This window comes from Ranitomeya variabilis, chromosome 5, assembly GCF_051348905.1.
Source record: "Ranitomeya variabilis isolate aRanVar5 chromosome 5, aRanVar5.hap1, whole genome shotgun sequence".
Lineage (NCBI taxonomy): Eukaryota > Metazoa > Chordata > Amphibia > Anura > Dendrobatidae > Ranitomeya > Ranitomeya variabilis.
In genome coordinates this window covers 351,003,723-351,019,265 of record NC_135236.1, presented here as the reverse complement: position 1 = coordinate 351,019,265, position 15,543 = coordinate 351,003,723, and the positions used below count along the sequence as shown (strand labels likewise).

The following is a 15,543-nucleotide window of genomic DNA, read 5'->3' as shown; positions in this document are numbered from 1 at the left end:
TGTTCTCCCCTTGGACCGTTAGACGGTTCGGGGGTTCTTGAATTTCCAGTGTGGATTTTGATAGGGTTTTTGTTGACCATATAAGTTACCTTTCTTTATTCTGCTATCAGTAAGCGGGCCTCTCTGTGCTAAACCTGGTTCATTTCTGTGTTTGTCATTTCCTCTTACCTCACCGTTATTATTTGTGGGGGGCTTCTATCCAGCTTTGGGGTCCCCTTCTCTGGAGGCAAGAAAGGTCTTTTGTTTTCCTCTACTAGGGGTAGCTAGATTCTCCGGCTGGAGCGTGTCATCTAGAATCAACGTAGGAATGATCCCCGGCTACTTCTAGTGTTGGCGTTAGGAGTAGATATATGGTCAACCCAGCTACCACTGCCCTATGAGCTGGATTTTTGTATTCTGCAGACTTCCACGTTCCTCTGAGACCCTCGCCATTGGGGTCATAACAGGTGACGCTCTCTCCTCCATCATTGCTTTGAACTGTACCGGCAGACGCCGGTATAGTTTAATGCGGCGGGGGAGTTGTCGCTGGCCGCAGGCGGGCCCCCCTGCCTCAAAGGGGCCCCATAGCAGCTGCGTGATGTGCCGCTAGCTGGGGGCCCCTGGGGGAGCGGGGAACTAGGCAGCTGCCTGCCCCTAATGCCGGCACTGCCTGCAGGGGCCCCCTGGAGCCTCCGGGCCCCTGTGCAGCCGCACAGGTTGAACAGGCGGTATGTCCGCCCATGATTGCATCCATCTATTACATTAAGTAAAAAGTATTACAAAATAAGAAATTATGCTGAATAAGTAAGCCCTAAAACCAGGTTTGAACACTCTTTCACCTAACAGACACGGCTGTAAGAAATGCCCATTGCCTTATACAAGCCTACCATATTCATATTTTTAGATGAGATATCAGAGGAAGCACATTACCATGCAAAACGATTCGTCTGTATTCCTGCTGTTTTTAATCACTTGATGACCGTCAATACGTCTTTTTAGTGACCTGAGATATAAGAGACTAGCATCCACCGACTGATGACAATCCAGCAGTTGTTGGCTGTACACTCCAGCTGACAACTTGCTGCATCAGCCACGATCAGTGTTGGCACCAACCATGGTCATTTAACCCCTTAGAAGCTGCTTTCAATAATGACTACATCATATGAATGGTTAACAGAGTGTGGTGCTCCATCTTTAACCTTATCAGCACCCTGAGATCATGATTGTGTGGTCCTGATGTTTGCCATGGCAATTCACGGCAAAATAACGGCCTTAAAGTCTGTCAGCTATAGTGACCTGTTCAGTAGTTAGCAACATTTAGGTGGTAAAAATACACTTTTTCATTATTGTCACATCACTTTGCATTAATTCCTGAAAATCACCTAAAGGGTTAATAAACTACCTGACAGTTTTCAATATGTCGAGGGGTGATGTTTTTAAAATGGTATCACTTTTGGGGGTTTCCGATATATAGGACCCCCAAAGTCACTTCAAACCTGGATAGGTCGCTTAAAAATTTTTTTTTGTAAATTTCCTTGGAAAAAGAAACCTCCTAAAAGGCTAACAAAATAAAATAGCATTTTACAAATGGTGCTGATGTAAATCGTACGTGAGGGAAATGTTATTTATTAATGTTTTTCTATCAAATGACTATCTGGATTAATGGTATATTGATTCAAAGTTTGAAAATTGCTAATTGTTTTACATTTTTGTCAAATTTCTGATATTTTTTATAAATAAACACAAAACATATCAAACTAAATTCACCATTAGCATAAAGTATAATGTGTCATGAAAAAAACACCTCCAAATCAATGGGTAATGTGCATTCCAGAGTTATTACCACATAAAGTGACACTGGTCAGATTTCGCCAATTTGGCCCGGTCATATAATGGAAAAAAGGTATGTTAAGAAAGATAACGGTGTTTGGGGCTCACATATTCAGCATCAGTGCGACTGCTGAGATACCTCTATGTACTGTAATAAGAGATTTACAGCAAGGCTTAGGCACTGACGATTTGCATTTCCTTTAACAAATTTCTTCCACCTGCTACAAGATGTATTTTTCTCTCTGTTTCACAGTATTTCCTTCCACTGTCTTCTCTTTTTGCACAAACTGCCTTCAGTATAAGTGTTCTAGAACATTCTCTCTTCCATCCCCACTACAGTTTATCGGCTTTTTTCTTCCCTAAAATATCAGTGTGTTACGTAATCAATTCAGAACAGAACAGTATTAGTTACATTTTAAATAGCCAAAGATAAAATTGGGTAAAATGTAACCATAGCAGAAAATAAATGGGAGTCTTGACGAACAACAGCGAGATGGCATGCGCTTAGTCAGTGCAGGTTCTAGGACAAGTTCAATGATTATCTGTGAAATTAGACGTATACCACAGTGAATAGCAGATTCAATTTGATAATCATTTCCTTGGGACACATTGTGTTTACTATGCGATTTAGCAAGCTATGTTATCTTGTTTGTCCAGTGTATTTCTACAAATTGCTCCTTAGAGAGTTAGCTGGTTCTATTCATTTAAAACGGTACAAGATATAAGCTAAAAGCACAGAGGAACTTGGGAAAAAATACAAAGAAAACACTGTACACAGAGATTACAGAGGATAATTAATTTCTGCTCTATAAATATAATGTAATGTCTATACAGTACAGTCTATACAGAATAATGTACACGAGCTAATCAGGACACTAGGAATTATACACGTCTGTATTTTGGCCAGCCTTCTTATGGTGGGCCCTATAAGAGCGGGAATCTGTCCTTACTAGAAGTTCATACACTTAGTAAGACTGCGAGCACAAACAACAAACAGTGACACATTGCGTTTCTACCAGTCTGTAATACACACCATATACATTACTGAGGGTCCGCTGGCTGTTTCTCCCTTAGAACATTTCTTCCAAGGCAGAATACTTCTGTAATATGGGATATGAGGTAGGTACACAGTATGTGGTATGGAATAGGCTCACAAGGTGGAATATATATATATATATATATATATATATATATATATATATATATATATATATATATATATATATATATATATATATATATATATGCACATCACCAGGTCAGAAAAAGGCAACGATAGAATTACAACTTCACGTTCAGACTCCACAATATTCCCGGGATCTGTCTATGATGGTATTGAAGTCCATAGGCTGTTTCAGGCATGCGTGTGAATATATGAAGCAGGTGCTCATACACCCGTCAGTAAATCCAAGTGTTGCCTGCTGTTGGGACTCACCTGGTACGTATCCCACAGCCTGATGGTGCACCGCAGGGGAACCTCTCTCATCAGAAGATTATTCATCCAACGGAAAGCAAACTGCAGGTATTCAACCTCATACTGATGTAAGTGTCTGTGTACTTGGTCTGCAAGCAAGAGTAAAACCACCTGTTACATCTTCAGATGCTTCACATTATCGCACGCTAATAATATAATCACCCTGCGAGCCGCAGAGCAAAGCCAGACACAATAGCATTTCTCTTACATCAATGCAAATATCTATGTGTAATACAATAAAGGAGTAAAAAACATACACAGTCAGCTTGGGTTAATAAAATGGCCATTAGTTCTGCATTGTTAAAACTTTATGCATGGATATATATATATATATATAGATATAGAGATATATATATATATATATAGATATAGAGATATATATATATAGATATATATATATATATATATATATATATATATATATATATATATAGATATATATATATATATATATATATATATATATATATAGATATAGATATATATAGATATAGATATATATAGATATAGATATATATATAGATATAGATATATATATAGATATAGATATATATATAGATATAGATATATATATAGATATATATATATAGATATATATATAGATATATATATATATATATATATATATATATATATATATATATATATATATATATATACATATATATACACTGCAGTTTGCGGATTATACGACGCACCAGACCATAAGATGCACCCCGACTTCCTGAACCTTCCTCCTGTGACCCTGCTCCACCACTGCCACACAGCAAGCTCACTTCGGATTATAAGACGCACCCCCATTTTCTTCTGCAATTTGGAGGGGAAAAAAAGTGCATCTTTTAATCCGAAAAATCATCAACATTAACAGAAATAAAATTGTATCCTCTCACTGCACACGGATGACATATGGATCACTGATCAGAGAACATTTCTGCGATTATCGTCCGTGTAAAACGGACTGATTTTTATACGTTGTGTGTGACTCCAGCCTAAAGGAGATCCCCCAACATTAAACATAATGGTATTTTACTTACTGATCAGTAGGGGTCTGATTGTCAGAACCTTGTAAAAGAACAGGGGCAGCAGCATTTTTTCCCCTCCACAGCAGCACTGCCATCTATCTGCAGTGTAGGGAAGTGCAGCACAGCCCTATGTATGTGAACGGAGCAGCTCCGTGTACAGCAGTGCCACTTTGACAGTAAAAATGATGAAGGAGAATTGACCCCATAGCTGAGTGAATTTACACCATTGTATAATAATTGGTATTTGTTTTCCCCCTACGGTTGGATTTTTTTTTTTTTTTTTCATTTTTTCATTTTATTTTATATGTGCCTGCCTGAAATCGGCTGGGCAAGGAGTTCGGCAAGCTGCAAAGCCCCCAAGGCAAATAGTAGGATTTGTTTCAGTCTTGTTGTATTGTGCTTTGGGGCAGTGTGGTGCCACCTGCAGGTCATTTTTCCTTACTGCAGTTTTATGAAAATTAATGTTTAAAATGTATTTTTGATAACATCATGGATGTGTGGTTTGTTTGGCTATTTTCTTGCTGAAGGGGGCAAGATTACCTTTCAAATGGTGCATTATTTGTGTGTGTGGGTGCAGTATGAACGGAGATACAAAGTAATACCCGAAAAAGAGTGTTTTGAAATAATATAGGATTCTAATTTTGTGAGAAGCACTTGTGTCTAATAGCAAATAATACACAAACACTGTGTTACCAGCAGACATGTTACTTAGGATAAATATCTAATATTGTATACTACCTGAAAACAATACTGCTAAAAAGTTGTCAGACTGACAGAAGAGGAAGAAGTAACAGATCCCTTTGCCGAGTACAACCTGGATGAAGATATATTTCTTCACATATCACTTGCTACCAAACACGGCCATAATCTATTTTAAAAGAGCGCACTTAACTGCATGTCTGAGCAGATTACAGTCACCTAGACGTTACTCTGTTTTAAATGGGTTATCCAAAGAATTTAAAAAATAATAATGAATCTCTGCAGTAATGCACGTTATTGTCACGCTCACGCCCAGACTGGATGGCCCCACTGTGCCACAGACCAGACTTCCCTGGAAGGGGCGTAACTAAGTAGCTTCCTTGGTGTTCGCTGGAGCTTCTGATGGTGAGGTCAGGCTTGTGCGGCAGGAAGCTACCAGGCGCTACTCCAGGGTGGTGTCTGGCTGTGGCTGCTGATCCCACCGGGGGACAGAACATGGCAGAGATACTGGAAGGCAGGCCGGCACGGCTGGCAGACAGGCGGGCACGGCAGGCCAGGAGGACTGAACTGGTACACTGACAGGACCGGTATACAGGCAGGCACGGCTGGTATATGGGACCTGTTCAGACAAGAGGAATGGAGGATGGAGGTAGAGAAAGACCGCAAAAGCGGATGCAAAGCAGAAGCACAGGAGGTAGAGTCAAGAGTAGGAGGCGGAGACAATAGCAGAAACGCAGGAGGCGGAGCCAAGAACAGAAACGCAGGAGGCGGAGCCAAGAACAGAAACACAGGAGGCGGAGCCAAGATGAGGAGGTGGAGCCAAGAACAGAAACGAAGGCGGTGGAGCCAAAAGCAGAGCAAGGTAAAACCACAAGGAGTGGAGCAGGGTAGCACCGCAAGGAGTGGAGCAGGGTAGCACGGAGCCGCAGAGCAAGGGCAGAGCGGAGCCGCAGAGTAAAGCTACAAAGTGAAGAGCCAAGAGCAGCGTGAAGCTATAGAGTGCAGAGCCAAGAGCAGAGCAAAGCTAGATACAGAGTGCTGAGTCGGGAACAGAGCAAAGCAAGACACAAATTACGCACAGCAGAGAAAGCAAACCAAGACAGGGATATAAACGGACACAGGAACAGACTAAGACAGAGTCAGGAATGGGACAACACACAGATACAAGGACACAAGCCAGGGTACAACACCCCACTGGGTGGCAGACACAAGACACAGGTCAGGGTACAACGGCCCACTGGGTGGCAGACACATGAGTCCGAAAGACAGGACCTGTCACCTCAGCAGCTAGGAACTGACTGAGGGAGTTAGTTGCACAGGCCCCAACCATTGGGTGGGGAAGTCTTAACTACAGGAAGCCTCATGGCAATTGGCCGGGGACACCTTAGCAAGGTGCACACAGTCCCAAAAGAAACTGGAATTGCCAGCACCGCCCCCCTATGCACACAGACAGAGCTTGCACAGAGCAAGCAGCAGACATAACGCACACAGCATGGAACCGGCAGCAGAGAGAAGTCCAGAGAAGTGAGTGAGTTTGTGTGTATAGCAGATGGGGGATGGGAATCCATGCAGCGATACCAGCAGGGTTGTTACAGTTATTTCAGACACATCAATGCAAGAAAAACATTCTTCAAGTGTAATTTTCACTTTTTTTCTCCCTTCTCTGCAATTTAGTTTTTTTTCCTCCTTCAGTGTGCAGGCAGACACTTTACCCAGATATCAGGAAACAACAGAATTTTCAAGGAGTGAATAATAGTCAGATTCTGCTCACTGCTCATCTCCTTTCTTCTTCCTTAGATCTCGAAAAACCAGTCTTTCACACTGCCTTACCATTCCCACTAATAGCTAATGTCATAGCTATCCATTCATTCATCTCCATTCTCTCTTGTTACATATTCTTTCCATGCTGTAATCATTAGCACATAGTATTGGTAACTTCATTGTCAGATCACTACGCATGAGCAGGGAAGCTATGGAGCATGTGCCACCACCATTGAAGGTGGACCTAAGCTGCAATTACTGGAAAAACAGCATGGGTCAATATAACACTATAACAATTCACTTAAAATTGTTGTAAATGGTCTATGGAGTTTTAAACACTACTTTTCATAAGACAACTTCTTTATATGGGTCAAATGTGAGAAGTAGATAATTTAAAGATGTGTTCCAAAGCAGCCTAGAAGTGACACAGGTAAAAAAAATGTGACTAACCTAAAGACTGAGATGTGCTGGAAATATACTGCTACATGAAACATTTTCATACATTTCTTGCAGTTTCTGACATCTCTGCTGATTCAAAAGTTATGCATCTTATCATAGATAAGTCCTCTTTTTCTCAGAAGAGGCAATTTGCATATGCATCTTATCAGACACTTACCGTATTTTTCGGACTAAAAGGCCATGTGTACACGTTCAGGATTTTTAGCGTTTTTTTCGCGTTTTTTCGCTATAAAAACGTGATAAAAACGCGAAAAAAACGCTAACCTATGCCTCCTATTATTTACAGTGTATTCCGCATTTTTTGTGCAAATGTTGCGATTTTTTCCGCAAAAAAATCGCATCGCGGAAAAAAAAGCAACATGTTCATTAAAAATGCGGAATTGTGGGGATTCCGCACACCTAGGAGTCCATTGATCTGCTTACTTCCCGCACGGGGCTGTGCCCACCATGCGGGAAGTAAGCAGATTATAAAAGAATTAAAATAAAAAATAGTCCTATACTCACCTTCGATGTCCCCCGCAGTGTTCCCGCCTCACCGCTGCCGCTTCGGTTCTCATAGCTGGTGTGCGGTGAAGGACCTGTGATGACGTCACTGTCTTGTGATTGGTCGTGAGCGGTCATGTGACCGCTCACGTGACCACTCACATGACCGCGACGTCATGGAAGGTCCTGCGCGCACACACCAGCTATAGGAAGAGGAACGGACGCCGCTGAGGAGATCGTCTGGGTGAGTATAAGCATTTTTTTATTTTTTTTATTATTTTTAAACATTCTATCTTTTACTATTGATGCTGCATAGGCTGCATCTAAAGTAAAAAGTTGGTCACACTTGTCAAACAGTATGTTTGACAAGTGTGACCAACCTGTCAGTCAGTTTTCCAAGCAATTCTACAGATCGCTTGGAAAACTTTAGCATTCTGCAAGCTAATTACGCTTGCAGAATGCAAAAAAAAAACGCAAAAAAAAACGAAAAAAAAAAAACGCAAAAAAAATATGCGGATTTCTTGCAGAAAATTTCCGGTTTTCTTCAGGAAATTTCTGCAAGAAATCCGGACGTGTGCACATACCCTAAGACGCACCGGACTATAAGGCGCACCCAGGTTTTAGAGGTGGAAAATAAGGAAAAAAATATTTGAAGCAAAAAAATGTGGTAAAATATTTAATAACATACTATTATATGTGGTGTTATTATATATAATAGTATGTTATTATGTTGGAAGCTGCGGGACCAGTGTGGTGTCTGTGAAGTACAATATGAAGACGCTGGAGGGTGAGTATAAGAATGGGGGCACAGGGCTTATATTGAAAGCACCACTCCAGCACTGCAAAATAACACTGGAGTGCTGCTTTAAAATCCCATGGGAGAACTGTAACTCCCAGCATGTCCTGCAGATCCTATGACATGCTGGGAGTTATAGTTCACTAAAGGAGTGGCAGAGAGCTATATTGTGTTTTGGAAAGACTAACCTCTTAATTGTGGCAGCCAGCCAGCCTGTGGTGAGGTAAAAGCATCCCATGGCTGCACACACAGAGCCCTCCCTCTTATTGCCTTTCCATAGCACAGGTAATGGAAGCCAGCAGATTCTAGTGTTGGAGTCTGAAGGACCTGTGATGATGTCAAGAAGAGGGAGGGCTCTGTGCTGCCATGTGATGCTCCAGCCCGCTCACTTCTGACATCATCACAGGTCCTCCTGCACAGCACTCAGCTCCAGCCCAGGAAGGTACCAGTGACCTCCTCTCCCCCAGACCCTGCTGCTGCTGCCTCCTCCTCCCCCAGACACATGGATCTCCCCAGCTGCTGCAGGAATCAGCACTGAGGAATCCATGTGTGTTGCTGCTTAAGTGCAGTATTCATTTGCTGCTCCCGGCTCACCTCTCAGCTGATAGGTGGGCGGGCAGTAGCTAATGAATATTCGCTGCACTTAATCATCGGGACCACATGGTTTCCACAGCAGCTGATTCCTGGCAGTGGGGACATTTTTCTGCCTCCTGAAGTGGGATATCATTGCGATCCCACTCGGTGCTGCCCCCCTCCCCACATGCTACATCCCTACCATAAGACGCACCCACACTTTCCTCCCAAATTTGGAGGAAAAAAAGTGCTTCTTATGGTCAGAAAAATACGGTAATACATCTCTGCCATTATACAGTATTTAGAAATATTACATTCCGGAGATTTCTATTTTTTTAACCACAGATGTGAAAAAAAAAAATAAACCTATTCTTCTCTAAACACAGGAATGTCATAATTGGTTTTGGAGCTGGCTAGGATTTGATTCTCATTATTCAGCACAATATTAGTAACACCTTTTGCATGTTGTTTATTTGGTACCAAAGCTTAAAGGCCTCCATAGACATTAGAAAAAAATTTAGATGGACTTGACATCTTTGGTGGGACCAGCTGCCCAACTGCTGTGTACGGGGTCTTCCTAACCTCCCCCAACAGACTATGTGAGAGCGGTCTTCGTCTGATCATTTTATTTTCAGGGGTGGCAAGGTCCTGTCAAAGAGATCTGACAGTGAAATTCACCTTTCATCCCAATACAAACACAGGAACACCTGGCCAAGCCAAGCACTCACGTGTATGGGTGAGGAGAGGAGATAGCGGTCTACCGTTCATTCAGCAGACCATTATGGACAACCTTACATTGGTCCTAATGCCTGGACATATGCAGCTTTGATAACTTTCTCAGGAAGGACAGATTACTCCTACTTTGAAACATATAAAGAAAGTCATAATGAAGTCTGATAATTGGATTTACATATCATGACTGCAGCTGAAAGCTTTAATAAGCCCGGTAAGCATCCGAGAGTCAGTAGCATTTAAACAATGATGAATAATGGCCCCATAAATTATGAGCATCGCTCGCCAGTTATATTGATCAAGAAAAGCAATGGCAGAAGCTGAATGAATTCATTCTTCCTTCTTATAAGTAATTGTGAGCAGATGCACTTTCGCAGATAAAGGTAATTTGGATAGCAATAATTCTAAATTTAAATTTTCCAACTCACTAGAAATAAGCATTTGCACATAATGAATGAACAGGCAAATGTAATTATTGTCATCTATCAACCAAAAAATATTTTTTTTCATAAAATACTTATGCAGCAGTTTATGATAATAACATTATACAAGAGTGAAAGGAAATGATAGCTCTAATATAAAAATGTATAAGGCTTAAGCAAGAGCCGTTAAACACATTTCTCAGCAGTTTTAACATTTTGCAGTCATATTTTCCCTCCATAACAAGCCACTAAGCTTCTTTAGAGATAAATTATGCATATCAATGCTGCTAAGAAGACTAATTATAACTGTATATCAAGCAGGGAAATTCCGTAAGTAAAATGACGATTTGTAACTGTTCCACGTGTCTTAGTAAGATAGTAAGGATGGATAACATTCTGCACTTTTACAGAGCTACTATAACGCACAAAGAGTTAAGCCAACAAGAACATTCATCATACATTCACAGAATAGATGATAGATGCAGGATTGCTGGGGAACACCGTGATCAGAATAGGCGGATGACACTGAGAAGCATTCTGAGTAGAGCGGGCGGTGGACACGCATGACCTAGGGCGCTTCATTACGATTGCTCATCACTGTGATGCTCAAAAATGCCCCAACCTTCACGCCTTTATCTTTGTGAATAAGTAATACATATTTTGCATGGATAACTAAGAACACAAAGGCACACATTGATTAAAACTAGCATTTCATAGTTTTAGACTGAAGATAAACATAAGTCCATCAAGTTTTACCTATAACCTTATATGTTGAATCAGAGGAAGGCAAAAACCCCTTGAGGTAGATGTTAATTGACCCATATCAGGGAAAAAATTCCTTCCAGACTCAACATACGGCAATCAGACTAGTTTCCTGGAACTTCCATCACAGAACCTAGTATCCATAACCTGCAATATTATATTTTTCAAGAAAGCCATCCAGACCGTCATTGAGTCACTCATTACAACATCATACGGCAGAGAGTTCCATAGTCTTACTGCTCTTACAGTAAAGAATCCGCATCTGTGATTAGGAGTAGTGATGAGCGAGTCTACTCGTTGCTCGGGGGTCCTCCAAGTATTTATGACTGCTCAGAGATTTAGTTTTCATCATGGCAGCTGAATGATTTACAGCTACTAGCCAGGCTGAGTACATGTGGGAGTTGCCTGGCTGCTAGGGAATCCTCACATGTAATCAAGCTGGCTAATAGCTGGAAATCATTCAGCTGCCACGAAGAAAACTAAATCTCCGAGCAGTCACGAATACTCAGAGGTCACCGAGTGTCAAGTACACTCGCTCATCACTAATTATGAGTAAACCTTCTTTCCTCTAGACCTAGAGGATGACCCTTTGTCACTGCTGCAGGCTTAGGTGTAAAATAGGTCATTCTAGAGATCCCTGCATTGTCCAATCATATATATGTACACTGTAAAGATGGCCCATAAGGCTTTGTTTTTAGAAACTGAATAATCCCATTTTGATCACTAGTGATTGTATAGAAGAAAAACAGTGTTAAAAAAAATGTGACAGAGCGATTTGCACCACAGCTTTAAAAAGCAAATGTGCCTTAATGAATGTAGCTGACGTACACTATAGTATTATGTCCTATACAAGCTCAGATTTGCAAGAAAGCACAATCTGGTACCCATGTAAGCCTAATGATCCATACTGTATCCAACATGTCTCTGATTTCACACAGAATACGAGAGATAAAAAACTGTGGAATGCGCCATCCTTTTATGAAGAGGTTTCCCCCAGAATCATTATTTATGGGGGACGCAGAATTAATTCCAAGGAGAACCTTTGACTCATACGGACAGACCATTGTGACATAGTATAAACGGTTCTAAGTACTGTCCTTAGCATACAGCTGTAAGGAAACAGTTAAAAAGGGGTGCAGCATTTATTGCCCAAGAGACAAATGGCAAAATAAGGAATGTAATTAGGTTTAACTAAGACAAGACAGATATCACTGCAAAATATTTAAGGCAATGTAACTGTCCAACTTACGGTGGGTCTGGGGCATATCACACACATTCATTTAAAAAGTAAGGAACATTTTTTACTCACTATTAAAATAAATATATCAGATTTTTGCTATTTAATCTGTCTGCAGCAAGATATAGGGACAGAGACCCTGAATCCAGCGATATGTCACTTACTAGGCTGTGTTGCAGTTTCAATAAAATCGTGTTTTATCAGCAGGAGATGATCACTACAGACTATTCCTCCTTCCTGTGTAATCTCGCCACTGATTATCCGCTTTCCGCCAATGTACGGGATACACAGAAGGCTGTCATTCAGCCGCCAATTATTTATTTAAATCTAATACTTTAATGTAATTTCAGATCTATTTTACAGAATTTTCACTCAGTATCCAAACACAGCCACTGTGATAATTAACGAGCGTCCTCACCCTTTCACAGACATCTTGCAGATGTCAGCAACTTCATTATTATCTCTCTGACCGATTTATCACTTCTTTACCTCGTGTCACATTAGATATAAGAATTCCGCACATATACCACTAGGCACAACAGCAGATGTCAACTTCATTTTTTAGCACTTGCTTTAAAATTTGTCCCCATTATTTAATGCTCTGTTTCTTTGGTGGGGCAAAGGACACTGTAGTCATGTCCACATATATTTCAAGTAATGCCACGTTCTTGTAAGCCATATGCAGGTTATGCATCTCAATGCCCTTTGAAGACTTATCCATAGTGTGGTACATTTCACTGGGACAAAATACCGGTAATTGTCTTGATTTATGACCACCTTGTACTTAATTATTTGCATGCTATACCCTCCAATATGACTTTCTTTGTAAAATAATGATGTCAAAGCATGTGAAAGTCTCTTAGGTACTCTTAAATGTTAATTATGTCTACCTTTCAACACCTCTTTCCTAGTTAGTTTATTCCAAAGTACTTGAATCACTCTTACACTTAAGAGGACAAATCATTCTTCCCTTGCATGCATTGTCATGAGCGGTATGCCACAATGTCCTTCAAGTAGCTTTTCATCTCCATTGTCAAAATCCTTGAGATCTTCAGCGAGCACAGTAAATACCATTTCATCATCAACCATGTATTCAAGCAAAAACATATGTACCAGTATATATATATATATATATATATATATATATATATATATATATATATATATATATATATATATATATATATATATATATATATTAGACATAAACCTACAAACTAGTTACAGGAAATCTGTGGATTATTTACATTGATTTCTCCAAATTGCCTTAGAACTTCGTGTGACTGTTGAGTTCGCACAAAGTTCTGGTAATTTTTCTATTTTTTATTTTTAAAACAAAAGCAGAAGTTCAGTATTTTTTGGACTATAAGATGGCCTCCCCCCCAAAAAAAAAAAAAAAAAATTGGGGGCAGGGAATGGGGATGTGTCTTTTAGTCCAGATGTCCTTACCAGGAGTGTGGCAGCAGCAGGAGTCGTGCGATTCTGCCAACCCTGGGCTGGGAAGAGGGGTGGTCGGACACTGTAGGGCGATGATAGGACTCCCATCCCAGACTGGTGCGGCAGTATTTGGCTTTCTCCGGTGGGTCGACTAAGAATGAGTGAAGCGACAGTGTGCATAATTCACTACTGATCCATTCACACATGTCTCTTCAGAAGCTCAGTTTTCAGAATCAATGGGGTTCCAAAGCTTCAGACACTAGCAATCATGAATTTTCTCCCTTTCAAATGGATCGGGGATTACTTTCAAACTTGAGAATACCCCTTTAATGGCAAAATCATCTGTTACAATAATTATTTTCAGCTGCCTAAAAAGGCAATTCAGTGCATAATTGTGAAATGCACTATGTGGCAATCAAGGGAAATTCTGTAAGATCAGTCTATATTTTAGAAACAGCTGGAAAGATGTACCATATATATTCGTGTATAAGCCTACCCAAGTATAATCTGAGGCACCTAATTTTGCCACAAAAAACTGGGAAAACTTATTGACTCAAGTATAAACTGGGTATACATGGTCCCTTCATCCCCTTCCTGGTATGCATGGCTCCTTATCCCTATCCTTGTATGCATGGTTCCTCATCGACATCCTTGTATGCATGGTTCCTTATCCCCATTCTTGTATGCATGGCTCCTTATCCCCATTCTTGTATGCATGGCTCCTTATTCCCATTCTTGTATGCATGGCTCCTTATTCCCGTCCTTGTATGCATGGTTCCTCATCCACATCTTTGTATGCATGGTTCCTCATCCCTTTCCTTGCATGTTTGGCCCTATGAAAAAAGCATAAATAAAAATAACATCAGACTTACCTTCCCTGTGCTCCCTCGCAGCATCTTGCTCTGGTGCCAGCAGCTCCTGCAGCCGAGCAATCACGTGTCCCGGCTCATTACGGGAAAGAATATTCATCTCTCTCCATGCCTATGTGAGTAGAGAGAGGTGAATAGTCATTACCTTAATGAGCGGGCACCCGTGATAACAGGCAAAGGCTGGTGGATGTGGCTGTTACTATTTGCGCTATAAGTGAAATGAATATTCATTGCCAGACCAGTGAATATTCATTTCTCTTTAGCAGCGGGCACAGGATTTAGCTGCAGGCTCCTGCCTCCTGTGACCCACTGCTCTCCTTCCCCTGCTGGGACAATGACTCGTGTATAAGCCGAGGGGGCGATTTAAGCACAAAAAAATGTGCTGAAAAACTTGGCTTATACACGAGTATATACGGTAGTTATTTCAACATTATCATATGTAATCAGTTAGCAAAAGAAAAGTTTTGTGACTATAAAACTATGATACAATGGTGCCCCACGTGTTCTCCACACAATGGGAAGTTGCTCTGAAATGGCCACCAGATATGATGAGATTCATCCTAATGTCCTGGAAATTAACAGATTCTGACATTCTGATTTTTTTTACATGTCAAAAGGACAGCTCCATCTAAAAATGAGAGCTCATATAACTAGTATATTTTAAAAGGTGGCTCTCTGACCTTCGGGATTCCCGTGTATAAGGATAATAAAAAGGACTGAGGTTTCCTGTTGTGTCTGCAAACACTTCTGAGTTTAACATGAAATTCAGGATGAGGGAAACATCTCTTTGTGACACTGAACTCTAAATCCATTGATAACAGTTTTTCCTAATTTACTTCAGCCAGAAACTTGTTATTCCATCTGAATAAATAGCTGTCTATTTTTTGCCAAGCAGCCAGTTTGAGAAGCGCGAATATTAATTCCTAAGTAATGTGATTACTGAGGCTTCTGACTTCTATAAATGAAATGCTAACATGCGGGGATTACTGAATATCATTCCTTTATTGA

At 40.6% G+C, this 15,543-nt stretch overlaps 1 protein-coding gene across 2 annotated transcripts in view; it reads right to left on the bottom strand.

Annotated features, from left to right (window-relative positions):
- Positions 1–15,543, bottom strand: part of TBC1D22A (TBC1 domain family member 22A) — an 849,217-nt gene that overhangs the window by 281,835 nt on the left and 551,839 nt on the right. For both annotated transcript variants that reach the window (XM_077264859.1, XM_077264857.1), the window contains exon 11: positions 3,245–3,372. In XM_077264859.1, the coding sequence (XP_077120974.1) occupies positions 3,245–3,372 (128 nt within the window). The remainder of the gene's footprint in view (positions 1–3,244; positions 3,373–15,543) is intronic.